This window comes from Saccharomyces kudriavzevii, assembly GCF_947243775.1.
Source record: "Saccharomyces kudriavzevii IFO 1802 strain IFO1802 genome assembly, chromosome: 12".
In the NCBI taxonomy this organism is placed as follows: domain Eukaryota; kingdom Fungi; phylum Ascomycota; class Saccharomycetes; order Saccharomycetales; family Saccharomycetaceae; genus Saccharomyces; species Saccharomyces kudriavzevii.
The window spans coordinates 43614-71290 of record NC_079283.1 but is presented as its reverse complement, the minus strand read 5'-3'; the positions used below and the strand labels follow the sequence as shown (position 1 = coordinate 71290).

The window sequence follows — 27677 nt, the reverse complement described above, 5'->3', positions numbered from 1 at the left end:
TTTCCTCTTTTCGCTCCTAATTTTTCTCTTTTCCACAAAGGTGAAGAACAAAAATAATTAAGAGCGAAAAAGATCGAAGTTCCTTTGTTTACATAACTGAATTCTCGATGGTTTGAAGAGGTTTGAAGTGCTCGTCGGAATAATACAGAGTTTAAGTATACGCAATTATTTCCAAACAAAGAAGGAGTAGAAACAAGGTAAAATTATGGATGGCTCTACAACTTATAGTACGGTTGTCACAACTGCCTTTTTACAAGTGCCACATTTATATACCACAAACAGATTATGGAAACCCATAGAAGCACCATTTTTGATCCAGTTTCTCCAGAAAAATGTAGACTCAGAAGAAATTATAAGCAGAAAAGCGATTTACCAAGTAGATCCATCGTGGGTCAATCTAAATGCTTCATTTATTAGGGATGATATGATCTCAATAAGAGCCACTACTAGCAACATGGAACTTGATACCATCAGTCGGATTACGCTACCCCTTCCCATGCATGGAGACGATGTGACGACTGAATTGGAAAAAATGAAGCGTACACTATCAGAGATGAGTGACAAATTCAATTTGGAACTAATCATTACCAAAGAACCAGCTGATTTCGCATCAGAAACTATTAGCGACGACAATAGCTTGTGTCTTTACTTGCATGCACTAGGATTACAATCCAATTTAATGGAATGTGAACCCCAGCTATTGGCATTTGTGGACTTGGTAAAGAAAAATCGTATGACTTTACCTCCACAACACTACATCGTCGAAACAATGGAACTGAACTCCTATTCTGTTCTCCCTTTGTACATGGGAGTAGGTATGGCAAATTTTGAATATATATCCAGAGTTTTTAAAACCAGCATTTATGCACCTTCCCTCATGACACTATCCAATAATTTCAGGGCAAATCCACAGATATTTTTCTCAGGGACAGTCCATTCACTAACTTTATTAGCCAAAAAAACCTTACATGAATCTATTGACTTGGATTCAAAGAGTTTCTTCTATCGTAGATTGACCAATATTACCCCCGGGAAATTACTGTTTATCCAAAAATATTATCAACAAAAGATAAATCAATTAATTTTGAAATACCAATCTCTCATAAGAGTCACCAATGAATATATCGAATTTCAGTCAGTTTCTACGAATCTATTAGAGATGGCCATTAAGAATTTTACCATTCAAGTCCTACATGAGGTTGTAGAAGTACAGATTTCACTCAATGACAATTGCGAAATGTCTTCAGAATTGATAATTGATGACCTTCTGAACAATGCAGAAAACGAAATTGTAGTGATCACTCCGAGAAAAGATTCATTTAACCAATTAATAGTAGTCGGCAACCAATCTTCCACTGATGAAGTATCTGATAATTCCATACTGTACTATCTATCCAATTTTATAACTAGTCCAAACCAAATCATTAATCCAAACCTAAGGCAAATAAAAGCTGTTTTTGAAATTCATCCAGATTTTGAGGACTTCATATCAGGCAAAAAAAACGGTAAATTAACGCGTATAATGGAGTTATCTGCTTGTTTGATCCAATTGGAAATGGAAGAAGAGGATGATAATCTTTATCTAAATTTAGTTAGTGATTCTTTCTCAGATTTTGAAAATTCGTTCAAAAATGTCATGAACGAATTTCCTGCCGAAGAATCATTCTTTATCCCAGAGGTTTGTCATAGACCTATTATAGGTACTGGTGGTTCCTTAATCCAAGCTACAATGAGGAAACACAATGTCTTCATTCAGTTTTCCAATAGTTTCAATCTTCCACAAAATAAAATCTCAATAATCAGGTATGACAATGTAATAGTCAGATGCCCCAGGAAAAACAAAGCTAATATATGCCTAGCGAAGAGAGACTTAGAAAAAATCGTTCAAGAGTACGATAATTTGCAATCGAAGATTCTCATTAAATTCTCTAATGGACAGTACAGACATATCTTAAATGTTAACGGGGAGAAAAATGTTATAGGGCAAATTGAAAAAAACGAGAATGTTTATATAATGATGCCGTTAAAGGAGCCTTTAGATGGGATTTCTCAATTAATCGTTAAAGGCAACGATGAAAATACATCAAGGGCCGCTAACGAATTGGTCAATAGCGCATTTGGTTACGAGTATGAAATTAGAATAGATAAAGCGATAGATCCTCGTAAGGAATATGAATTTTATAACCTGATTGTTGTTCCCTTCCTGCAAGTCATGAATATAACTGTAACTTTTGAGAAGGACCTCATTACCTTTACTTTTGAGAGGGATACTAACGAAGGTACTCAAGCTAAAGCAATAGAACTGCTGTCTGATTATATGGGAACACAAAAAAGGAAAATAATATTCAAGAAACTGATTAAACAGTTTGTTTACCCGCCTACTGCCAACAAGTATAACAGTAACAACAATACCACCAATGGTAATTTGAAACCAATGCATAGTACCAAAACCCGCTTTACCATCGACAACAGCAACTCTTTGGGAAGTTCACCACAATGTCAACCAAAACACCTCAACTACAAAATGCCGGTTGGGGCACCAACCGGAGAAGCTCAAACCATAAAAGGGTACATACCCAATACTTATTACAACAGCTATGGATACGGATATAGTTACAGATATGAATACGATTATAATTATATCAACTCCAATCAGCTTCAAACAAACCATAGGCATAAATTTCAAAATGGTAGGAAATGAAATGAAATAAAATACTTGCATAATTACATTTTATGCACATTTTCCATGGATATAAATACCACAAAAGAATGGCATCGCGGAAAGCCGAATCTATTTACATCAAAATGACCGATAAATAACATATATATCGAAAAGTCCTGCTTTCTTACTTAAATTCATGTTCTTTTATAATCTTGTACCTAACGTTTCATTAAGGTATACCAAGGTAGTGTCAAAATCGCTGAATACTTTGAAAAGCGGGACCTTTTTCTTATCATTTTTACTTAATTTCGCTAGTGGATTAGAAGTCGCTTTCAAATGGGAGAATTTGATGTCAAGTTCATCATGACCTACCCCTCTATACAAAGCTGATCTATATTTTTCATATCGCATCGTTAGAACATTTTTTAAGATTTGCCTGCAGTACGTATTGTCTCTTGCAATGTCCCACTTTAGGTCTTTTGTTTCAGGCAAGTATGAACAGCTCTTTAAAACAAATTTCAAAGTTTCTTGCATCTCCTTCACGGGAAGTACCATTTCACTACAATTTGCGTTGTTCAGAAGATCAAGTTTAGTTTTTGACCTCAAACCGTCAGGATTGAATACCAAATATCGTTTGAGTTCGTAATTTTCTTTCGTGAATTTGTATCGAAGATAATCCCTATACGTATCTTCAACCATTTTTACATTCGACACAAAGGGCTTCAGTCTCATAAATCGGCGGTAAAACATTTTTACAACGGGAGTTCTTCCCCAAGATGGGTTCGCATCGAGACTTTTGAAATACGTGGGAAGCTTGTATTTCGAATGTGATTTGATGAGAGTATACTCCGAGTTTATAATAGCTTTTGCTGTCGTTATAGTGACAGAAGGCTTTCCCATTATATAATTATCGACTGAGCTGGGAAAGTATGCAAAGGTATGATGCATTACGTTACTGTTAACAAGCTCACTCAATATGGTTGTCATGACAAGACTTAGATGTTCGTCACGAGTGACTGCTACTTTCCAAAATTTTTCACTCAGCTCATCGCATGTTCTGAAAAATTGTGTAGTGGTTAGCAAGCGATAAGTCAAATAGCGTGAATAGAGAAGAACCAGGGCCAATAATAATTAGCTGGTGGAAAAGTTGAGACAATGGCCAAAATAAAGTCCAAAAAAAACACATTGGCTGGTTCACTAGACAACAAAATCGCCGATCTTATTTATCGTCTTTTAGAAGAAAAAACGCTGGACAGGAAGAGATCTCTGAGACAAGAGAACCAAGGAGAACAGAGCGAGAATAATGAATATAAGGAAGACGAAGATGTATTTGAATCGATGTGTTTTGCGAAGGATTTAACAGCAGGCGAGATCTTTACCTTTTGCTTAACTAAGGATTTATCGCTTCAAAGAGTAAAGCATGTTGTCTTGCAGAAGACCATCGACCGTATGCTCAAAGACGTTATCGAGTCAGAGCTAGAAGAGTTTGGATCTTATCCGGGATACAATAAAGAAGAGGAAGAGAAAATGAGTTTGGAAGAAGAGTTGGCCAAGAAAAACATGATGATCGACCAGGACACGAACGAGATGAATAAACGCATAACAAGCATGTGGTCTAAATCAGGATCCGCTACTGATCCTATAACAGATACAGATGACACTAAAGTGGAAGAAGTTAAAAAGTCAAAGAAAAGGTCCAAAGAAGGCACATCTAAGGTAAAACGTCAAAAAGTTAAGGAAGATAGATCCCCGCCTAATTCATCCTTGAAAACTCTGGGTGGTATGGATGATGTCGTTGCACAGCTTATGGAACTCATAGGCCTACCGATTCTACACCCAGAAATATTTTTATCCACAGGAGTAGAACCGCCTAGGGGTGTTCTGCTACACGGCCCACCTGGTTGTGGTAAGACATCAATTGCTAATGCATTGGCCGGAGAATTACAAGTTCCATTTATATCTATTTCTGCACCTTCGGTTGTCAGTGGTATGTCTGGGGAAAGTGAGAAAAAAATCAGGGATCTGTTTGATGAAGCAAAGAGTTTGGCGCCATGTCTTGTCTTTTTTGATGAGATAGATGCCATCACACCAAAACGTGATGGTGGTGCCCAAAGAGAAATGGAACGAAGGATAGTTGCTCAGTTATTGACCTCAATGGATGAGCTGACGATGGAAAAAACGAATGGAAAACCTGTTATTATCATAGGTGCTACTAATAGACCCGACTCTTTAGATTCCGCATTAAGAAGAGCTGGCAGATTCGACCGAGAAATATGTCTAAATGTCCCCAACGAAGTCTCAAGGTTACATATTTTAAGGAAAATGTCTGATGATCTGAAAATAGATGGTGCTATTGATTTCGCCAAGTTGTCAAAATTAACCCCAGGGTTTGTCGGTGCCGATTTAAAGGCTTTAGTTACTGCCGCTGGCACATGTGCCATCAAGAGAATATTCGAAACTTACGCTAACATACAATCTCCGCCCAATACAACAGCGGATAGTTCGGGGGATAGGATGGAGATTGATGAAGCTGCCAATGAAGACGAATCCAATTTAAAGAATACTGCAAACATGATTGACCCGTTACCTTTATCCGTAGTTCAACAATTTATTCATAATTATCCAGAACCTCTATCAGATGACCAGTTGTCATTGTTATCTATCAAGTATGAAGACTTCTTGAAAGCGTTACCTACGATACAACCAACAGCAAAGAGAGAAGGGTTTGCCACGGTTCCAGATGTAACTTGGGCAAATGTCGGTGCATTGCAAAGGGTCAGAATTGAATTAAATATGGCCATTGTTCAACCTATAAAGAGACCAGAACTTTATGAGAAGGTGGGGATTAGCGCTCCTGGCGGTGTTTTACTATGGGGACCACCGGGATGTGGTAAAACATTACTAGCCAAAGCCGTTGCCAATGAATCTCGTGCAAATTTCATATCCATTAAAGGTCCGGAATTACTAAACAAATACGTCGGTGAATCAGAAAGATCCATTAGACAAGTCTTCACAAGAGCAAGAGCATCTGTGCCATGTGTTATCTTTTTTGATGAATTAGATGCCCTGGTCCCAAGAAGAGATACTTCTTTATCTGAATCTTCTTCAAGAGTAGTCAACACTTTGTTAACTGAATTAGATGGGCTGAATGATAGAAGGGGTATTTTTGTGATTGGTGCCACGAACAGGCCCGATATGATTGACCCTGCCATGCTAAGACCTGGTAGGTTGGACAAGACATTATTCATTGAATTACCTAACATGGAAGAGAAACTAGATATCATCAAGACTTTGACCAAGTCACATGGGACACCATTGAGTGGTGATGTCGATTTTGAAAAGATCATTAAAAATGAAAAGTGCAACAACTTTTCAGGTGCTGACTTAGCTGCCTTAGTTAGGGAGAGTTCCGTCTTAGCTCTGAAAAGAAACTTCTTCCAAACGGAAGAAATACAATCCGTTCTTGATAATGACTTGGACAAGGAATTTGAAGACTTATCAGTAGGCGTATCCAGTGAAGAAATTATTGTGACTATGTGTGACTTCCAAAGTGCATTAAGAAAGATCAAACCCTCCGTGAGTGATAAAGATAGACTGAAGTACGATAGATTAAATAAAAAGATGGGTTTAACGGAGGAAATGAAGGATGCGGAGGAAATGAAACAATGAATACCTAAATACGACGTTGGAGAAAATATATATATAAATAAATGTATAAGTAACGCATGATTTTCGGCCTCCTCTATCTCTGCTAACACTGTTAATGTACGGAAAAAATATCTCTTTTATCGTTTCATGAATTGTCCACGTCTCATAACGTTCTTACGGACTTTCCACACGTGCTCCAATTTCTTCCTTCTTTCGAAGGTTGCAAACGGTATTTGTATACTAGCATCCCATGTAATTGTGCGGGGAGATGGAAGTAAGTCACAGAAGGGCGTTTCTGTTTTATTTCTCACGATTATCCATTGTATATCTTGGGATTGTTTATCTAGATTCTGTGAATGAAAGGGGGGAACATAAATGTTCATTATTTGCTGCGATGTGTCAATGGAATGTATCAACCCTAACGTTATAAAATTCTTGATGGAAGGGGTGCACGATTGTAAAATAGGAAATGTGTCTAAATTTTTTACGTCTAGAAGATTTTCTCTGAAATATGCGTGTATCCCAATTACAGTACCTTCCAATGAAGATCTAATATCTTGAGGATTCAGGTTTCGAAATTCCATGGGAAATTGAATGCCTCCAATGCCACCTTTATCATTACCGTATGAAATTTGTAAAGGTGCAGATTTCAGAAGCGGAGCAAAATCATAGTCAAATTGATTCAGTTTATGAAATAATGCCAATACCTTGAGGGTTCGAAGTTGCGACGCGTGGAACCTAGCAGGTGAGGTGCTATTTAAATTATGGGCCGGTATACGAACAACATCAGGTACATATGAATCCCGTAGTGATGTAGAAAAATTTTGAGGAATTAAAAGCTCATCCAGATGCCTTTTTGAATTTGCCGTCTCTAGGAAAACTAAGTGAGTTGGCTTATATTTTCTTATTACATGATTCAAGATTTGCATTCCAAATCCTTTTATCCATCCAGGTAAATTGAGTAAAGACGTTCCGAAAAAAACATGTTCCTCCAAATAGTCTATGAGATTATCAACGTAGTTTAGGTATGATGAAGGTTCGTCTTGCGGGGAAGAGGAGCCAATGTAAAATTGTAATAAAGTTTGAAAATTTGAACTCTGGCAAAGATGTTGTCCCAAAGCGATTGGTTCAGGAATGATCTTATTCAAAGAAATTGAATCAGGTAACGAGTACTCAGGTTGGCCAGGATCTAAATCCAGGTATATTAATTCTTCCTGGTTTGTCGTAGAATCCCGCATATCTTGCGTAAATTTTTCTAATAAAAGTCTTAAGAGAGTCGACTTTCCAGAATTTTTACCACCAAGTACCATAATTCTTGTGTCATATGTAGCAGTCTTATGATTTAAGTACAGCTTTTCTAATGGAGTTGACCAATACCTTGGTACAGATAAAGATTGAACATCATCTGATTCGTGCAATAAATGATATGTCGCCCTTTCGTTTGGTGGAAAATAAGATTCCTTTGGTTTCCAAAGATAATTAACATCGCGGTATAAGTGGCCAACTTCTAACAGGCCCTTGTGGTTTGAATTAAAGACACGAAGAACACACGGGAATGGCTTGAATTCCTCCCCTTTGATGTTAAACCTATTGTTTCTCGGCATGAAAATTGTATCTTGCCAACCTGCAAAATGCGAAAAGTCTATAGTAGGTATAGATTGTGATAACGGGTGCCAGAAATTTAAAATCTCTTTAGAGGCATTATAGTGCACATTGTTGTAAACAATACCACCCTTTACTATTTGTAAGCGAAAAACACCAGATAAATGCAATTTTTGTCTTTCTTTCAACCCTACAAACATGGTTTCATCTTCATCCCCGGTATAGAATATATTATTGGCCAATTCTTTGTCCAGATCGTCCACAGCATCATCGTCCTCATATTCTTCACTATTAAGAACTACAGTTGCACTTTTTGAAGATGGAGTTAATGAAAACTGCACCTTAGAACTACTGCTTGAATCTGAGTCTGAGCCTGAGTCTGAGCCTGAGCCCTTACTATATCGAGGCAAGTCTTGTTTGGAATTTGTCACCATGCTAGTACAACAAAACAAAAATCACTCTCTTTCTCTCACTAAATTACAGTGCTATCTTATCTTGAGAGATTAGAAAAGCGATATCTATACAACGTACACCGTTAGTCCAACCCAAGGCAACTTTCAAGTAACCTTAATTTCACAAATATGTATTCGATGACTTAACCATGAAATAAATTTCATGTTAATAGAGCAGTATATTTTCTTCGGGCAGCAGTAGTTGAAAATTTCATAAGGGCCGTTTTGAAAAGATGCAAAATTTCCTATGTGAGAGAGAAACGTAGAACAAACACGATAAAGCTTACCAGAGAAGCAATGTTTTGTGCCATTAGTGGTAAAGTGCCTAGAAAGCCTGTTTTGTCGCCTAGATCGAAAAGCGTTTTTGAAAAATCGCTTCTTGAACAGTATGTTAAAGATACGGGGAATGACCCGATAACAAATGAGCCCTTGAGCCTCGAAGAGATAGTAGAAATTGTACCCAGTCTGCAACAGGCTTCCTTAACTGAATCTACGAATTCCGCTACGTTGAAGGCAAATTACTCGATTCCAAATCTTCTGACCAGTTTGCAAAATGAGTGGGACGCTATAATGCTGGAGAATTTCAAATTGCGATCAACCTTGGATAGCCTAACGAAAAAACTATCAACCGTGATGTACGAAAGAGATGCTGCAAAGTTGGTGGCTGCCCAACTGATGATGGAGAGGGATGATAAGTCGAGCAGCTCGTCAAAATCTCCTCAGCAAATGGTGGTTGGTACGAGAAATGAGTTTTTACAAGGGCTGTTACAATCTTCTAGGGAGTTTGTAGCGAGAGGCAAGCCCAAAGCATTCAAATGGCCGATATTGAAGGGTTTTGAATTCTTACCCACGCAAGATTACTCATCTACAGTCAGAACCTATCCGTACAAAGAGCTAGACCATTCTCAATACTACAACAAATGGGCCCTTATGTGTCATTGTGACGCTGATACCTTACAGATCACCGAATTGAAAGATTTGAAATCGATTACCACATTAGCCACGCCAAACTTTCGCAGTGAAGGGGAACAACCTATCATTGTTTCCAAGGGATCGCGTAATCGGTTGTTACTGTCATACCCAAGTAATCAAATAATAGTACTGGATCTAGAAACAAATACAGTATTGAGAGAAATAGACGTACATTCCATGAATCAGATCATATATATATATGGCCACAATGAAGTTAACACTGAATATTTCATTTGGGCGGATAATCAAGGGACGATAGGATTTCAATCATACACGGATAACTCCCAATACATAGTGCATTCTGGAAGCCCGGATGTCGAATACAGTAGCGGTGCCTTACATAAGGACTCCCTGTTACTAGCTCTTTACTCACCCGAGGGAATATTGAATGTTTACAATCTGTCGTCGCCTGACCAAGCATGTTCTAAATTCCTCATGGAACAAGAGGCCAAGATAAAAGAGGTTAAATTTGCAGACAACGGATACTGGATGGTGGTGAGGTGTGACCAAATGGTAGCTTGCTTTGACCTAAGAAAAGACGTGGGCACACTGGCATACCCAACATACACATTTCCTGAATTCAAGACAGGAACCTTTGTGTATGACATTGACGACTCTGGTAAAAATATGATCGTTTACTCAAACGAGAGCAAATCATTGACAGTATACAAATTTGACAAGAAAACGAAAAGTTGGATAAGAGATGAAGTGAATACACTGAATTTGCCAAAGGAAACCGTAGATTTCACGAACATAGAGGTGGTATGTGGAGATGGCGGAATTGCGGCTGTTTTGAAGACAAACGACAGTTTCAATATCGTGTCATTAACATCTTGAATTCTGTCAGCGTTCGTACTTTATAAGTACATCTGTTTAGATATTGTAGTACATAATTTTCAATAAAATTTTTATCTCCTACTCTTTCCATCCAGGTCAGCGCGCGCTTCAGTGAAAAAAAAAACCAAGAAAAATAATGACAAAAGGAAACTGAGCTTGTATACTAAATAAGCTTGGCAGGGATAAGGGCGCCAAAAAACGAGCATAAATACAGTGACGAGGTGGCGATGCCGTTATTAGATACTTTCAAGAGTTTCATCCAGTCACCGACCGAATCGAAGGTGAAGCAGGCGACCAGCGAGGACGAGACGAGTGGGGCGACGGGGACATTGATGAATGAGATATCAATTTTGACATACAGCCCTAAGACAGTGCGAGAAATCATCCAGGTGATACGGAAACGGTTGTTACTTGGGCAAAACAGGAGAAATTCTCACCGCAATTGCATTCAGGTGATGAAGACACTGACTCTGGTGTCCTACCTGATGAACAACGGGTCCAATGAGTTCATCAAGTGGCTAAAAGGTAACATGATATTGATTGAGATCCTAGAGAACTTCCACATCCAGGACGTTCGGGATGAACGCAAGCGCGAAGAGATTCGCAAACTGAGCAGGAACCTTTTAGAACTGCTGCAAGATGACGGGCTGCTAGAAAAACAGCGCAAGGATGTGATCCAATTCAGGTCAAGCATATCAACCCCGGGCAGAAAATCCACGGACAACAGCCATTTGAAGTTGGAAGAAGTGAGAAACGAGCTCACACGACAGAGCCTAGAGAAGAAACCCAAACCCGCCACTACCAGCACTAGTCTGGACTTCCAGAGACAACGAACCAGCAACACGCACGAATACTCCCGCTTTTCGTTGGATCCTTTGGTGGAAGAAGACAGCGAGGATATTTCCGGCGCAGCTGGCGGAACAAGCAGACTCTCTTTTAGGCCTAAGTCCTCGAACAACCCGTTTAGATGATTTACCATTTCTTTGTGACCGTCCGTCTTATTTCCGCAGACCGACTTATAGAAAAAAAGATATCCGCATCTACGAAACAAGAGTTTCCCAGCAAAATTGGCCAAAGGATGATAAAGCAAGCAAAAACAATGTAGGAAAACGCATCAATGATCACTAGAACGAGATTGTCGTTAACTACTTTGTTCTAGAAGGATCTAGAAAATAATTGAGTCAGAAAATAGCCGCCCAGAATATGCGCCACACAGCCGTGCATCCGGTCACGTGAATCGTTACCCCGCTCCGTTTCTTTTTTCAGGGGCGATGCCGCTTATCAGTTGTTTTAGTATCCACTGTCTTTTGAGGGCGGTTCCTCCCTTGGGGTATATATATAGAGGTTCCCAATTCGCCACCTCTGCATTATTCTGCTTATCTTTCCTTCTACTTCAGCCCCAGTTTGAAAAAAGCAAAAAAATTGTGTAGATAAGGATAAGAATATCATTTATCTAGTACAATACGCCCAAAACTCTCGAATCACCCCTCCGCTTCATTTTAAACTAGACATTATGCAGATTTTCGTCAAGACTTTGACTGGTAAAACCATCACTCTAGAGGTCGAATCTTCTGACACCATCGACAACGTTAAATCTAAGATCCAGGATAAGGAAGGTATTCCTCCAGATCAGCAAAGGTTAATTTTTGCCGGTAAACAACTGGAAGACGGCAGAACCTTGTCCGACTACAATATTCAAAAAGAATCTACTTTACATCTGGTCCTGAGATTAAGAGGTGGTATGCAAATTTTCGTTAAAACGCTGACAGGTAAGACCATAACCCTTGAGGTCGAATCTTCTGACACTATTGATAATGTGAAGAGCAAGATCCAGGACAAGGAAGGTATTCCTCCGGATCAACAAAGATTAATTTTCGCCGGTAAGCAACTGGAGGACGGCAGAACCTTGTCCGACTACAATATTCAAAAGGAGTCCACTTTACATCTTGTTTTAAGATTAAGAGGTGGTATGCAGATCTTTGTTAAAACGCTGACAGGTAAGACCATCACTCTTGAGGTCGAATCTTCTGACACCATCGACAACGTTAAATCTAAGATCCAGGACAAGGAAGGTATTCCTCCAGATCAACAAAGGTTGATTTTCGCTGGTAAACAACTGGAAGATGGTAGAACCTTGTCAGACTACAATATTCAAAAAGAATCTACTTTACACCTAGTTTTAAGATTGAGAGGTGGTATGCAAATTTTCGTTAAAACTTTGACTGGTAAAACCATCACTCTAGAAGTCGAGTCTTCTGACACCATCGACAACGTCAAATCCAAGATCCAGGACAAGGAAGGTATTCCTCCAGACCAGCAAAGATTAATTTTCGCCGGTAAGCAACTGGAAGACGGCAGAACCCTGTCCGACTACAATATTCAAAAAGAGTCTACTTTACATCTGGTCCTGAGATTAAGAGGTGGTATGCAGATCTTTGTCAAGACTTTGACTGGTAAAACCATCACTCTAGAAGTCGAGTCTTCTGACACCATCGACAACGTCAAATCCAAGATCCAGGACAAGGAAGGTATTCCTCCAGATCAGCAAAGATTAATTTTTGCCGGTAAACAACTGGAAGACGGCAGAACCTTGTCCGACTACAATATCCAGAAGGAGTCCACTTTACATCTGGTCTTGAGATTAAGAGGTGGTAATTGACGAATTTTCGCAATTTTCTCGATATGTCCATATATATATTTACTTTCCTTTTTCTTTTTTCTTTTTTTTTTTTTTTCAATGATAAAAGCTACATAGAACACTAAGTAAACTGTTTAACTATATGATAGTCTTTGTTCACACGTTAGAGAATACGCGGGCTATTGTTACTATTTGTAATTTGCGGTATGCATTTTTGTATGGCTTCTCTCTAAGGTTCGGGTAACACCTCTAGATATGGATAGGGGATTTCTATCAAGGAACGTAAATAACCACCTTTGTAGTGTCCTAGAGTGTTTCAATCTCCAGAAGACGTGCAAATACCGACCATTGGCCAAAGCTATTAACTTTATCTAACTGTAGACAGATAGAATACCTTAAATACGGTGAAAGAGAAGGCACGAAGAAGAATCAAGAACAGTTAAATGTTAGAGTCCCTAGCTGCTAATTTATTAAACCGTTTATTGGGCTCATATGTGGAAAATTTCGACCCTAATCAATTAAATGTTGGTATATGGAGCGGTGACGTGAAGTTGAAAAACTTAAAACTAAGAAAGGACTGTCTGGACTCACTAAATTTGCCCATAGATGTGAAATCAGGGATACTGGGCGATTTGGTCTTGACGGTCCCATGGTCAAGTTTGAAGAACAAGCCCGTGAAAATCATTATCGAAGACTGTTATTTATTGTGCTCACCACGTTCAGAAGATCACGAAAACGATGAGGAGATGGTAAAGAGAGAGTTTCGTTTGAAAATGAGGAAAGTGGCCGAATGGGAACTGACTAACCAGGCTCGCATATTGAGCAATCAATCAGAGAATAAGACATCGTCTTCTTCGTCGGAAAGTAACAACGCTGGATTCATGCAATCTTTGACTACAAAAATCATAGACAATTTGCAAGTTACCATAAAAAATATTCATTTAAGATACGAAGACATGGATGGAATCTTCACTACTGGCCCGTCTTCCGTTGGGCTGACGTTGAATGAGCTATCAGCCGTCTCTACAGATCTCAACTGGAAACCAAGCTTCATCGACATCACTCAAAATATTACCCACAAACTACTAACTTTGAATTCACTTTGTTTGTACTGGAATACGGACTCTCCACCTTTGATTTCTGATGATGATCCTAATAGAAGCTTAGAGAATTTTATAACAAGTTTCAAAGATATGATCGCATCCAACGATATGACACTCCCCAAGCATCAATACATTTTAAAACCGGTCAGTGGACTGGGAAAACTAAGTATTAACAAGCTCGGCTCGACGGAGGAACAACCTCATATCGACTTACAGATGTTCTATGATGAGTTTGGTCTAGAGCTAGATGATACGGAATATAATGATATCTTGCATGTCTTATCGAGTATACAATTGAGACAAATTACCAAAAAATTCAAAAAAGTCAGGCCATCCTTCACGGTTAGTGAAAATCCAACGGCATGGTTCAAATATATTGCTTCCTGTGTTGTGAACGAGATTCATGAAAAAAATGACATGTGGACTTGGGAAAGTATGAAGGAAAAATGTGAACAACGGAGATCGTATACAAAATTATGGGTTGAGAAATTGAAATTAAAAAATCTAGACACTCCATTACGTGATTCTAGTCAAGAGGCTCAGCTATCTGAACTACATAAAGATCTAACTTACGATGAAATTATCCTGTTCAGATCTGTTGCTAAAAGACAGTATGCGCAATATAAATTGGGCATGAGCGAAGACTCTCCAACACCCACTGCCAGCTCCCATATTGAACCACAAACTGCCAACAAGTCTACTAACGGCGGCTGGCTCTCTTCGTGGTGGAATGGTAAACCTACCGACGAGGTGGAAGAAGATTTAATAATGACGGAGGAGCAGCGCCAAGAACTTTATGATGCTATTGAGTTCAACGAAAACGAAGATAAGACTCCTGTACTGCAACTGCCTAGGGACAGAGTTGAACTTCGTGTAACAAGTCTATTAAGGAAGGGTTCATTCACTATACGTAAGAAAATGCAAAACCTAAACCTGGGATCCATTATTTTTGAAAATTGTAGAGTGAATTTTGAACAAAGACCAGATTCATTTTTATCAAGCTTCCAATTGAACAAGTTTAGTTTGGAAGACGGCTCACCCAACGCATTGTATAAGCATATTATCAGCGTTAGGAATTCATCCAAAGACCAGTCTTCAAATGATGGCCTCGCCACTGAAGAGGAAGGAGAAGAACCTTTATTGCGTGCCGCGTTCGAGCTAAACCCATTAGATGGATTAGCCGATTCAAACCTTAACATCAAGCTACTAGGAATGACTGTGTTTTATCATGTTCATTTCATTACCGAAATCCACAAGTTCTTCAAGGCATCGAACCAACACATGGAAACAATCGGTAACATCGTCAACGCCGCAGAAGCCACTGTAGAGGGCTGGACAACGCAGACGAGAATGGGTATAGAGTCTTTATTAGAAGACCACAAAACTGTAAACGTATCTTTAGATTTGCAAGCACCATTGATCATACTGCCGTTAGATCCCCATGATTGGGATACTCCCTGTGCAATCATTGATGCTGGTCATATTTCTATACTAAGTGATTTAGTCCCAAAGGAAAAAATAAAGGAAATAAAACAGTTATCTCCGGAAGAATATGACAAAATTGATGGTAACGAAATAAACAGGCTAATGTTCGATAGATTCCAACTCTTATCTCAGGATACTCAGATATTTGTTGGTCCTGATATTCAATCGACTATAGGTAAGATTGATACCGCTTCGTCTACGAACGATTTTAGAATTTTGGATAAGATGAAGTTAGAATTGACCGTAGATCTATCAATTCTGCCTAAAGCATATAAATTACCTACCATAAGAGTTTTTGGTCACTTACCTCGCCTGAGTCTTTCGATAAATGATATTCAATACAAGACTATTATGAACTTGATCGCAAATTCTATACCCTCTATGGTTGATGATGAGGGAAACAACGGCGATTATATCGATTATTCTTCAACTGGTTCCGTACAGGAGATGAAAAAGCAAATACAATTGCAATTGAGGAATACATTGAAAGCGTTGGAAAACATGCAACCATTACAAATCGAACAGAAATTCTTAGAACTACATTTTGATATCGATCAAGCAAAGATATCATTCCTTCAATGTATCAAGAATGATTCCAGAGACAGTGAGAAGTTAATTGATATCTTATGTCAGAGGTTGAACTTCAATTTTGATAAAAGGGCCAAAGAAATGAATTTGGATTTGAAGGTACATTCATTGAATGTTGAAGATTTCATTGAGCCGACTGATAACAAAATATTCAAGAACCTGATATCTTCAGATGTTGAAAAAGCGACAAGATCTCCTAAAGATTTGTTTACATTGAAGTATAAGAGAGTTCAAAGGATCGTGACTCATGATGCTACTTTGATTGAACTATTTGATCAAGATATTGTCATGCATATGAGTGAATTGCAACTAGTATTGACACCTAAATCTGTCTTAACTTTGATGAACTATGCAATGCTTACATTTACAGATCCGAATGCTCCAGAAATGCCTGCTGATGCGCTAAGACATAATAAAGAAGATAGGGAGGATGCACCACAAAAAATTAACATGAAGATTAAAATGGAAGCGGTAAATGTTATTTTAAATGATGATTCCATAAAACTAGCAACGTTGGTTTTGTCAGCGGGAGAGTTTATGATGGTTCTACTTCCAGAAAAATACAGTATTAATTTAAGACTAGGTGGATTAGAGTTAACTGATGAAACAAACGAATCATTTTCAAGAGATTCAGTGTTTAGAAAAATAATTCAGATGAAAGGGGAGGAATTAGTCGAGCTGAGCTATGAATCATTTGATCCGACCACAAATATCAAAGACTATGATTCGTTTTTAAAATATTCTACTGGTTCTATGCATGTTAACTTTATCGAAAGCGCCGTTAACAGAATGGTCAATTTCTTTGCTAAATTCCAAAAATCCAAAGTTTCCTTTGATAGAGCTCGTCTTGCTGCGTATAATCAAGCTCCTTCTATTGATTCCGTCAACAACATGAAGATGGACATTGTAATAAAGGCTCCTATTATCCAGTTTCCAAAATTAGTGGGTGCACAAGAGAATGATTATGACTTGATGAGATTCTATTTAGGTGAATTTTTTATCGAAAATGTGTTTTCTGTGGTTGACGAGTCTCACAAAATAAATCATATCAAACTAGGTGTCCGCGAAGGTCAATTATCCTCTAATTTAATTTTTGACGGCTCAAATCAACAACTATATCTAGTTGAGAACATAGGTTTACTATTTAATATAGACCGGGACCCACTTCCACAAGACGACACTCCTGAACTTAACATAACTAGTAATTTTGAATCGTTTGCATTGGATTTGACTGAGAATCAGCTGTCTTATTTATTCGAGATTTCCAGTAAAGTCTCCTCTGCCTTCAACATAATAGATGAAGATTCCAGCGCATTAACAGGAAATGAAGCTGTTGAAAGTCCTTCTCCTGATTTCATTCCATCTAGTAGTGAGAGTGAACGCACAGCTACTCCTCATTCTCTGCAAGAGTCTAATGGCAGTAATATGAAGAATCCCGACCAGAAATACCTGGATTTCTCATTCAAGGCTCCCAAGATCGCCCTTACTCTATATAATAGAACAAAAGGTGTTACTTCTTTAAATGACTGTGGTCTAACAAGAATCATGTTTCAAGACATTGGGTGCAATCTTTGTCTTAAGAATGATGGGACCATCGATGGCCAGGCTCATGTTGCCGCTTTCAGGATAGAAGATATCCGTAATATAAAAGACAACAAGCATACAGAATTGATACCAAAGAGCAAGAATAAAGAATATCAATTTGTGGCAAATATCACTAGAAAGAATCTTCAAGCCGGGCGTCTGTTGAACGTTTCCATGACAATGGATAGTCCAAAAATGATTTTGGCAATGGACTATTTAATTTCTCTCAAAGAATTTATTGATGTGTTTACATCTAATAGCTCTGAAAACAGCTTATATTATCCTGAGAACACAAGCCAAAGGCCTGGAAATAAAGCCATCGTTGAAAGCGTAGAAGAAAATAAGAATGAAACTAAAATACAATATTCTATTAATATCATTGAAACAGCTCTTATTTTACTTGCTGACCCATGCGATATGAATAGTGAAGCTATATCTTTTAGGATAGGACAATTTTTGGTAACTGACCAGAATATTACGACAGTAGCGGCCAATAACGTTGGCATCTTTTTGTTTAGAATGAACTCATGCGAGGAAAAATTGAGATTATTGGACGACTTTTCATCCTCGTTAACTATTGATAAAAGAAATTCAACTTCTCAGACTTTATTAACGAACATACAGCTTTCTATTCAGCCACTATTAATGCGTATTTCGCTTAGGGATATTCGTTTGGCTATGGTAATATTCAAGAGGGTCACCACCCTGCTAAATAAGATGAGTGAGAAACAAAACAATATCGAGGATGATGAAAGTACAGAAAAGATTCAATTCTCTCGCGAATTCGAAAGGAAGTTAGCAGTCCTAGATCCCAGCATTCTGGGTGAGCGGAGCAAACCTAGCCAGAGCTCAGAACTTGAGTCCATTGAAGAGCCTGGTGCAATTTTGAAAAATGAAACGTTTAATGCCGATTTAGGTGGTTTGAGATTCATCTTAATTGGTGACGTCCATGAAATGCCAATATTAGACATGAATGTAAATGAAATTACTGCCAATGCAAAAGATTGGTCCACTGATTTTGAAGCTCTCGCTTCCTTAGAAACTTATGTCAACATATTCAACTATTCGAGATCTAGCTGGGAGCCACTTTTGGAGATGATCCCGGTAACATTCCATTTATCAAAGGGACACTCTGAAATGGATCCTGCGTTTTCTTTCGATATTTTAACTCAAAAAATTGCGGAAATCACTCTGTCAGCCAGATCAATTGCTATGCTTTCGCATATTCCTGCGTCCTTGACAGAAGAGCTACCTTTAGCATCCAGAGTAGCTCAGAAGCCATACCAATTGGTAAATGATACAGAATTAGATTTTGATGTTTGGATACAGGACGAAACGGCTAGCAATGATAAAAATAATGTTGTTCTTTTAAGAGCAAATACCTCCCTGCCTTGGGAATTTGAGGATTGGAGAAGTATAAGAGAGAAACTGAACATTGACAAATCGAAGAATGTCTTGGGAATTTGTGTTTCCGGACATGATTATAAAACTGTGATGAACATTGATGCCACTACAGAAGGAGAAAACATGCACGTTTTAAACCCACCAAAGAATAATGTACACAATAGAATCGTTTGTGAAGCCAAATGTGATGAGAATAACGTGAAGATTATTACCTTCAGGTCAACTTTGGTTTTGGAAAACACAACTTCGACAGAGATTGAACTTTTGGTGGAGTCCAAGGATTCAAGTAAGCCGTCTTTGAATTATGCTGTTAAACCACATGAAAGTAAATCTGTTCCTGTAGAGTATGCTTATAATTCCGATATCAGAATTAGACCTGCATCAGAGGATGTATATGATTGGTCACAACAGACTCTCTCTTGGAAAGACTTGTTAAGCAATCACATGTCTATATTCTGTTCTTCAAAGGAAGAAACAGATCAAAGATTTCATTTCGAGGTTGGTGCAAAGTATGATGAGAGAGAGCCATTGGCCAAAATATTTCCTCATATGAAAATTGTGGTCTCTGCCTCTCTAATCATTGAAAATTTGCTTCCAGCAGACATCAACTTTTCTATTTTCGATAAAAGAGAGGAGAGGAGAACAGATTTATTGAAGACTGGAAGGACTTTGGAAGTTCACCATATTTCTTTGGACAGTTTCCTGCTGATGTCTGTCCAGCCATTACAAGATGAGGCTTCAGCCTCAAAGCCTTCTATTGTCAATACACCACACAAGAGTCCTCTAAGCCCAGAAGACTCACTATCTTTGACTCTGTCCGGTGGACAGGGTTTAACGCTGAAACTAGATTACAAGAACATTGATGGCACGAGGTCCAAAGTTATTAGGATATACTCTCCTTATATTATTATGAATGCTACTGATAGAGAGCTGTACATTCAAAGTAGTCTCTTAAGCATTGCACAATCCAAGATTTTGCTCGAAAACGAAAAACGGTACACTATCCCAAAAATGTTTTCATTCGACAAAGAAGATGATAAAAGCAATAGAGCTCGTATTAGATTTAAGGAATCAGCGTGGAGTTCCAAATTATCATTCGATGCTATTGGTCAGTCATTTGACGCATCTGTTAGTATAAAGGACAAGGAACAGGAGTCCAATTTAGGTATTAACATCAGCGAAGGTAAGGGGAAGTACTTGCTAAGCAAAGTCATTGAGATTGCGCCAAGATATATTATAAGCAACACTTTAGGTATCCCTATTGAGATTTGTGAAACAGGGTCCATAGATATTCAGAAAATTGAACCAAATATCACCAAGCCTCTATATAGGATGAGAAACATTGTCGACAAACAATTAGTGGTTAAATTCTTGGGCGGCAACTCCGATTGGTCACAACCATTCTTCATCAAGAACGTTGGGGTGACATTTTTGAAGGTTTTGAAAGATTCAAGACACAGATTGTTGAAGATTGAAATTCTTCTAGACAAAGCGACAATATTCATAAGAATCAAGGAAGGTGGCGATAGGTGGCCATTTTCCATAAGAAATTTCAGTGATCATGACTTCATATTTTACCAAAGAGATCCTCGAAAGGTTAGTGATCCATACAAAAATGACCAGTCTAGTGACCCATCAAACCGAAATTTCAAGCCCATTTTTTACCGAATTCCATCGAAGAGTATTATGCCGTACGCGTGGGATTTCCCTACAGCTAAGGAGAAATATCTAGTGATAGAATCAGGTACACGTTTAAGGGAAGTTCGACTGGCAGAAATTGGCGAACTGCCACCGTTACGTTTGGACAGAAGGTCAAAAGATAAGCCGGCTCCTATTGTCGGATTGCACGTTGTTGCTGACGATGACATGCAAGCTTTAGTTATTGTTAACTACAAGGCCAATGTTGGATTGTATAAATTAAAAACTGCTTCTGCAGCTAGTACTTCTACGGCCTCAGTGAATAGTTCAGTGACTGATGGCTTTGTACAGAAAGATGAGGATGAAAAAGTTAATACACAAATAGTCGTTTCATTCAAAGGTGTTGGGATATCATTAATCAATGGCCATTTGCAGGAACTCCTTTACGTGAACATGAGAGGCATTGAATTGAGATACAACGAATCTAAAGCTTATCAAACATTTAGTTGGAAGTTGAAATGGATGCAAATTGATAACCAACTATTTTCCGGAAATTACTCTAATATCCTATATCCAACAGAAATCCCTTACACAGAAAAGGAAATTGAAAACCATCCTGTGGTGTCGGGTTCAATCTCTAAAGTTAAGGACTCCTTGCAAGCTGTCCCATACTTTAAACACGTCACATTGCTGATTCAAGAATTTTCTATTCAATTAGATGAGGATATGCTGTATGCTATGATGGATTTCATCAAATTCCCAGGATCTCCATGGATAATGGATTCGAGAGAATACCGGTATGTTGAAGAAATCCAGTTACCTGATGTTTCTGAATTGAAAACAGCTGGGGATATTTATTTTGAGATCTTTCATATTCAACCAACTGTCTTACATCTCTCATTCATACGCTCCGATGAAATAAGTCCAGGCTTAGCTGAAGAGACAGAGGAGACATTTTCGTCGTCATTGTATTATGTCCATATGTTTGCCATGACACTCGGTAATGTTAATGACGCACCTGTTAAAGTGAACTCTTTGTTTATGGATAACGTAAGAGTTCCATTGCCGATATTGATGGACCATATTGAAAGGCATTATACAACTCAATTTGTCTACCAAATTCACAAAATTCTAGGGTCTGCGGACTGTTTTGGTAATCCTGTGGGTCTTTTTAACACAGTTAGTTCCGGCGTTTGGGATTTGTTTTACGAGCCATACCAAGGTTACATGATGAATGATAGACCTCAAGAAATCGGTATACATTTAGCTAAAGGGGGGTTAAGCTTTGCAAAGAAGACAGTTCTCGGTCTTTCCGATAGTATGTCTAAGTTTACAGGGTCGATGGCCAAGGGCCTATCTGTTACGCAAGATCTGGAATTCCAAAAGGTAAGGAGATTACAACAAAGAATAAATAGAAATAACAGAAATGCCATAGCAAACTCAGCTCAATCATTTGCTAGCACTCTGGGAAGCGGGTTGAGCGGTATTGCACTAGATCCATACAAAGCGTTGCAAAAGGATGGTCCTGCCGGGTTCCTTAAGGGCCTTGGTAAAGGTATTGTTGGATTTCCAACTAAGACAGCAATTGGATTTCTGGACCTTACGAGTAACTTAAGTCAGGGTGTGAAAAGTACTACCACAGTGCTTGACATGCAAAAGGGTAGCAGAGTACGCTTACCAAGGTACGTAGACCACGAACAGATTATCAAACCCTATGATCTGCGTGAGGCTCAAGGACAGTATTGGCTTAAGACCGTCAATGGCGGAGTATTTATGAAGGATGAATACCTATCACACGTTATTTTGCCTGGCAAAGAATTAGCAGTGATTGTATCCATGCAACACATTGCTGAGGTACATATGGCCACGCAAGAACTGATGTGGAGCACAGGATATCCGTTTATTCAGGGAATTACCCTTGAAAGATCCGGTCTTCAGATCAAACTTAAATCCCAATCTGAATACTTTATCCCCATTAGCGATCCTCAGGAACGTCGGTCTCTGTACAGACACATCGCCATTGCTGTTAGGGAGTACAATAAGTACTGTGAAGCCATTTTATGATGACATATAGAAAATTAACCCGTTTTACACTATTTAGCTATATTTTCAACCGTATTATTGTAGCTCTGCACGAACTTGCTTTAGAAACTACCGCAGCGCGCAAAAGGTGGCCTCGCATTGGCCCAATTACCTCCGGAGTAAAAAGGGCAAAACTTATATAAGGGGATTAATGACTTTGTATGGAGATATTAAAAAGCACTAAGTGAAAGGAAATGACTGAAAGAAAGAATTGAGCTATATTTTTCTTGGAAATTGGAGTATACGTATTTATAGGATGTTGAACGTGCTATTGAGGAAGAACGGCCTTGGTTTGGTGTCTAAGAGAGGGTTGGCTACAGCCACAGCAGCTGCAGCTACGCACACCCCTAGAATGAAAACCTTCAAAATTTACAGATGGAACCCAGATGAGCCTAGTGCTAAACCTCATTTGCAGTCATATCAAGTGGATTTGAACGATTGTGGGCCCATGGTGCTGGATGCGTTGTTGAAGATCAAAGACGAACAGGATGCTACCCTAACTTTCAGAAGATCATGTAGGGAAGGTATTTGTGGTTCATGCGCCATGAATATTGGTGGCAGAAACACTTTAGCTTGTATATGTAAGATTGACCAGAACGAATCCAAACAAATTAAGATTTACCCATTACCTCACATGTTTATCGTCAAGGACTTGGTGCCTGATTTGACTAATTTCTACCAACAATACAAATCTATTCAGCCTTACTTGCAAAGATCATCGTTCCCAAAAGACGGAACAGAGGTGCTGCAAAGTATTGAAGACCGTAAGAAATTAGATGGTCTCTACGAGTGTATTTTGTGTGCATGTTGTTCTACTGCATGTCCATCGTACTGGTGGAATCAAGAGCAATATCTGGGCCCTGCTGTGCTAATGCAAGCTTACCGTTGGCTCGTTGATTCCAGAGATCAGGCCACAAAGACGAGGAAGGCCATGCTAAACAATTCTATGTCTTTATACAGATGTCATACCATCATGAACTGTACAAGAACTTGTCCAAAGGGTTTGAATCCTGGTTTGGCCATTGCCGAAATCAAGAAATCTTTGGCTTTTGCCTAGATTATAGAGAAAAAACAAAATCAAGCGTGAAAAATTGGAGAATTCTTTCGAATGATTTTGACATCTATAAAAAAAAAGCATGGATTATTATTATTATCATATTTACGGCAAAATTTGGCCGCTTTTCCATCTGCCCACACGTCATGTATTTCTGTTTGCTCCCCTTATGACTATTATTTATTTATTACTGACAATGTTAAGATCCTGCCTGTATATATGTCCACTCCAGATGACAAGGCTTTCTAGTTTTTTCAGGTATTTTTGTTTAAAAGGATGAGTTCATATCTTTTTCTTTTTGGGGGAGGCTTCGAACCCCCTCTATTCACTTATTTATTCGATTTATAACTATTTATTATATTAATACACGCGTAATGCCTAAAGGTTTATAAACAGGGCGCTTTCTTTTTGCACTATCCTTTTCTTGGTGACATATTATATTTTGTTCCTGAAGATCTATTTTAGAGAGAACATTCCACAATTCTAAAGTTGGTTGAAATTGAGAGAGAAAAAAAGGTAAAATGGAATACTAAGAACAAAAACGAAAAAGATAGCAAACTGACGGAATGATACTGTATGAAGAATGGCGAAGTCAGCTAGATTTATTGTTCAACTCAAATGTTTTACAGAGTTGGGCTCTTTGCCAAGAAATCCATCTGGATGATAAGACGAATGCACTGTCTTTACGTTTAAGGCCTACTCACAGGCTTCAGGAGGACACTAAACGTGTAGAAAAGAAATCATTGGATCACATACAACTATGCCTTACATATTCGAAGATATATAACGAGCCTTTGTTGCTTTTACGAATATGGGAGGAGAAATGCACAGAGAATATACTGTTGACCAAATTAATGTTCCCAGCTAAGGTCGAATCTTTACTGGGTGTCGAAGGCAAGTTTCAATTGGGGTTGGATACTGTTATCGATTTGGAAAATAGTCTATGGTATTCTTTCCATCCATGCGATACGCCAAATATAGTCGGTGATCTGCCCGAATTCAAATCAACTTACTTGAGACGATGGGTGAGTATTTTCGTATTTAGTTGGTTAGGCTATGAAGGTGCGTAGTTTAATTTGGAATAGTTGTTGAGAAAATAATATGCAAATCATCTACATGCAGATGTATATATATATATATCTATATATATAGATATCCGTAAAAATTCGTATCAGGAGTGACAAAAGATATTCCTATCACAGCACTTATCTATCAATTTATGATGTCCCTTTTTCCCTTTCCTTACCCACTTCACTATGTTACCTTCTTTACGTTCCCATAATGTGAATCTTCTGATGATATATCAGACAATCCGATGGAATCTGTGGTGCTGGCCCCTAATGAAGCAGTTTCAATAGAGTCTTCTTCTTCAAGAATAGTTGGTATACCACCAAAGGTCCTTTTACCACGTTGAACAGACTTAAATTGCACCTTCTTTTCACCTGCATCATTTTCATTGTCTGAAATGGATGACTTAGTCTTTGTCTTTTGAAGAGCCATTCTTTCTCCGAATTCTTCATCATCGTCGTTATTGTAGGAGAAGTCACTCAAGTCCGATGTTCTTCTAGCTCTGTTTCTCTTTTTCCAACCAGGTCTTCTGAACCAAGCTCTCATGATCATTTCCTTATAAACTGGTAAAGACCAGTTGACTGGAGATTCATGGCCTTGGTAAATACAAACATCGTAAACCAATCCGCCCATCAGCGCACCAACAAATGGGCCTACCATCGGTACCCAAAAGAAATGGTGGTGATGTACCCAAAGCATCTTATGATCAAACCCAACCGCATACAGGGCAAGGCGTGGACCCAAGTCACGGGCTAAATTCATCGCCGTACCTGTTTGATAGGCCATGGAGGCATTGATAACGAAAATTAGAATGAACATCATCAATGGAAAGACATCAGACGATAGACATGTATAAGGATCAGTCAACGCAAATGTACCAGCTTGCAACATAGCCCCACATAGAAATTCGGAGAAAAACTGTCGGCCTGAACTTAGATACGGCTTTGGGAAAACACAAAACATCCCAGCAACACTTTCGTTCATCCACCAATCACTATATGCCTCTTGCAAGACTCTTTTATACCAGATAAACAGAATCAAAGCGCCTGTGAAGGCACCGATCAGCTGTCCGGCGAAGTAATATGGCACTTTTTTCAAGGGAAAACCTCTATATACCAAATTGGCTAATGTAATGGAAGGATTTAAATGTGCACCTGAAATAGCGCTACCACCGGCGCAGAAATAACCCATCACAACCGCAGCGGCCCAACCCAATGCCACATCATCGAATGTACCGCCTGAAACGGATGATACCAACGAAGTTAAACTCTTCATAGCGTCAACTGTCTCTGCAGAAGAACCGGTAACGTTAAGGTTATCCAAGGCCACGTTGAAACTATCTTGCTGTATTTTACCGGCAACATTGACTTGACAAACGACAGCGCTACCGAAAATGATCATAACCATCGTCCCCATAAACTCGGCCAAAAACTCCTTCAAATATGTATTTTTCACAGAGGACCATTTATTGATTGGATGGTACGTGGAAGGCAAAACCGTTGGAGTTTGAGGATTCTGGTATAATGTCTTCGGTTTCACCATAATGGGAACGTTTCGTGGAGGTTCATTATTTTCCATGTTTGTTTGTGCACCAGTAGTCCTTCCGTTCGTAGCGCCCGTAGCAGCACTGTGTCCAGCATTACTGGTAGCCCTTGACCTGCTCCTCCTTCTCGACATGTGCGATTCTGGAATTGTGTGCGAGTCATCTGCATTTTTGTAGAAATCCTCAACGTTGAGCACGTTGGCTGATACGGTGGTCTGGCCTCTAGGCCTAAATGCTCTATTGCTATTTGCACTCGGTGGGCCGTTGTCTTTATGGTTCAAATCTTGTGTGTTCATGTACGCGCTAGGGATAACCTCTTGGATCGGGAAAGCCGCTCCACTTTCTACAGAATACTGAGGAACGTATGTAGGGGTCGGACGTGCACTTTGTGGTGATGGTCTATAATCCTGCATCTCATAGTCATAGTCGTCATCACTGCCTCCATCATTGCTGTTGCCGTTACTGCTGTTATTATTAGTGGTGTTGTTATTACTACCGACCGAGTGATGATGTGGAGGCTGTGACGAAAAACGTCCCTCCTCAGACGACTGTCTATTATTAGATTGTTTTCTAGAACTCTCATGCGTATGGACGGATTCATTAGATAAAAAATCGTTTAGAGCTTTTTGAGGATTACTCATATCTTCTTATGCATTAGGATGTACCTTCGAATGTACTTGGCGGAGTAAAGAAAAAAGAAGAAACGATGCTTACTTGGGCAATAAGCGTGACAGAGTGTTTGTTTATTTATATTTCCGTTTCTTGTTTCTTCTTCATGAAAAACGTGTAATGTTTCTTCTTTATCATTTTTTCGCAAAAGGGGCCGAGCCACCTGTAAAGACATTGTCATTATTTCCCGCTTCTTAGTTCTAATTTGCAATCGCACCTTCTCACTATGAGTTCTCATCTAAATTACAAAAAGTTGCTTGACATTGCCTCTGCTCGAATGGCCCACTGGAGCGTCCACCAAATAAGGACGCCTGTTTGGATTATTGAAGAATATAGAGATCTCTCTCTCTCTTTCCTTTTCTTTTTTTGCCATGGAGGAGCTTGTAAATACGATGCAAATACTCCAATATGTCAGAAGGCCTTGTCATTTCGTGGCACCCCATTTCGCCGCCACTTCTTGCTCTTGTGCTCTACACACACGTCGTCAATGTTTTCTTGCAAGAGCCGTCTTGTCTCGAACCATTTTTCACAGCATTTTCGTGGTGGCGTTGAGGTGGCTCCCTAAACACACGTATTAGCGAGGCCATTTACCCCCATTTCGTAGTTAACAGATGATGTTGTCGTAGTAAAAAGCAACATTGACCGTTT

General features: G+C 38.9%; 11 protein-coding genes across 11 annotated transcripts; 8 read left to right on the top strand and 3 right to left on the bottom strand.

The window, feature by feature from the left end:
• Positions 1-205: 205 nt before the first annotated feature.
• Positions 206-2701, top strand: SKDI12G0260 (uncharacterized protein; the record flags this gene model as incomplete). The annotated part of the gene is made up of 1 exon (XM_056229593.1): positions 206-2701. The coding sequence occupies one exon, from the start codon at positions 206-208 to the stop codon at positions 2699-2701; it is 2496 nt and encodes an 831-aa protein (XP_056083596.1).
• A 165-nt stretch (positions 2702-2866) lies between these two features.
• Positions 2867-3562, bottom strand: IRC19 (Irc19p; the record flags this gene model as incomplete). The annotated part of the gene is made up of 1 exon (XM_056229591.1): positions 2867-3562. The coding sequence occupies one exon, from the start codon at positions 3560-3562 to the stop codon at positions 2867-2869; it is 696 nt and encodes a 231-aa protein (XP_056083595.1).
• Positions 3563-3817: 255 nt separating this feature from the next.
• RIX7 (putative AAA family ATPase RIX7) lies at positions 3818-6331 on the top strand (the record flags this gene model as incomplete). The annotated part of the gene is made up of 1 exon (XM_056229590.1): positions 3818-6331. One exon carries the CDS (start codon positions 3818-3820, stop codon positions 6329-6331), a length of 2514 nt encoding a protein of 837 aa, XP_056083594.1.
• Positions 6332-6447: 116 nt separating this feature from the next.
• GRC3 (polynucleotide 5'-hydroxyl-kinase) lies at positions 6448-8346 on the bottom strand (the record flags this gene model as incomplete). The annotated part of the gene is made up of 1 exon (XM_056229589.1): positions 6448-8346. The coding sequence occupies one exon, from the start codon at positions 8344-8346 to the stop codon at positions 6448-6450; it is 1899 nt and encodes a 632-aa protein (XP_056083593.1).
• Positions 8347-8661: 315 nt separating this feature from the next.
• PRP19 (E3 ubiquitin-protein ligase PRP19) lies at positions 8662-10173 on the top strand (the record flags this gene model as incomplete). Its single annotated transcript, XM_056229588.1, has 1 exon — positions 8662-10173. One exon carries the CDS (start codon positions 8662-8664, stop codon positions 10171-10173), a length of 1512 nt encoding a protein of 503 aa, XP_056083592.1.
• A 227-nt stretch (positions 10174-10400) lies between these two features.
• Positions 10401-11144, top strand: ENT4 (Ent4p; the record flags this gene model as incomplete). The annotated part of the gene is made up of 1 exon (XM_056229587.1): positions 10401-11144. The coding sequence occupies one exon, from the start codon at positions 10401-10403 to the stop codon at positions 11142-11144; it is 744 nt and encodes a 247-aa protein (XP_056083591.1).
• Positions 11145-11914: 770 nt separating this feature from the next.
• Positions 11915-12832, top strand: UBI4 (ubiquitin; the record flags this gene model as incomplete). The annotated part of the gene is made up of 1 exon (XM_056229586.1): positions 11915-12832. One exon carries the CDS (start codon positions 11915-11917, stop codon positions 12830-12832), a length of 918 nt encoding a protein of 305 aa, XP_056083590.1.
• A 422-nt stretch (positions 12833-13254) lies between these two features.
• On the top strand, positions 13255-22677 carry VPS13 (membrane morphogenesis protein VPS13; the record flags this gene model as incomplete). Its single annotated transcript, XM_056229585.1, has 1 exon — positions 13255-22677. One exon carries the CDS (start codon positions 13255-13257, stop codon positions 22675-22677), a length of 9423 nt encoding a protein of 3140 aa, XP_056083589.1.
• A 274-nt stretch (positions 22678-22951) lies between these two features.
• Positions 22952-23752, top strand: SDH2 (succinate dehydrogenase iron-sulfur protein subunit SDH2; the record flags this gene model as incomplete). The annotated part of the gene is made up of 1 exon (XM_056229584.1): positions 22952-23752. One exon carries the CDS (start codon positions 22952-22954, stop codon positions 23750-23752), a length of 801 nt encoding a protein of 266 aa, XP_056083588.1.
• Positions 23753-24315: 563 nt separating this feature from the next.
• ATG10 (E2-like conjugating enzyme) lies at positions 24316-24819 on the top strand (the record flags this gene model as incomplete). Its single annotated transcript, XM_056229583.1, has 1 exon — positions 24316-24819. One exon carries the CDS (start codon positions 24316-24318, stop codon positions 24817-24819), a length of 504 nt encoding a protein of 167 aa, XP_056083587.1.
• A 184-nt stretch (positions 24820-25003) lies between these two features.
• FPS1 (Fps1p) lies at positions 25004-27001 on the bottom strand (the record flags this gene model as incomplete). The annotated part of the gene is made up of 1 exon (XM_056229582.1): positions 25004-27001. The coding sequence occupies one exon, from the start codon at positions 26999-27001 to the stop codon at positions 25004-25006; it is 1998 nt and encodes a 665-aa protein (XP_056083586.1).
• Positions 27002-27677: the final 676 nt, after the last annotated feature.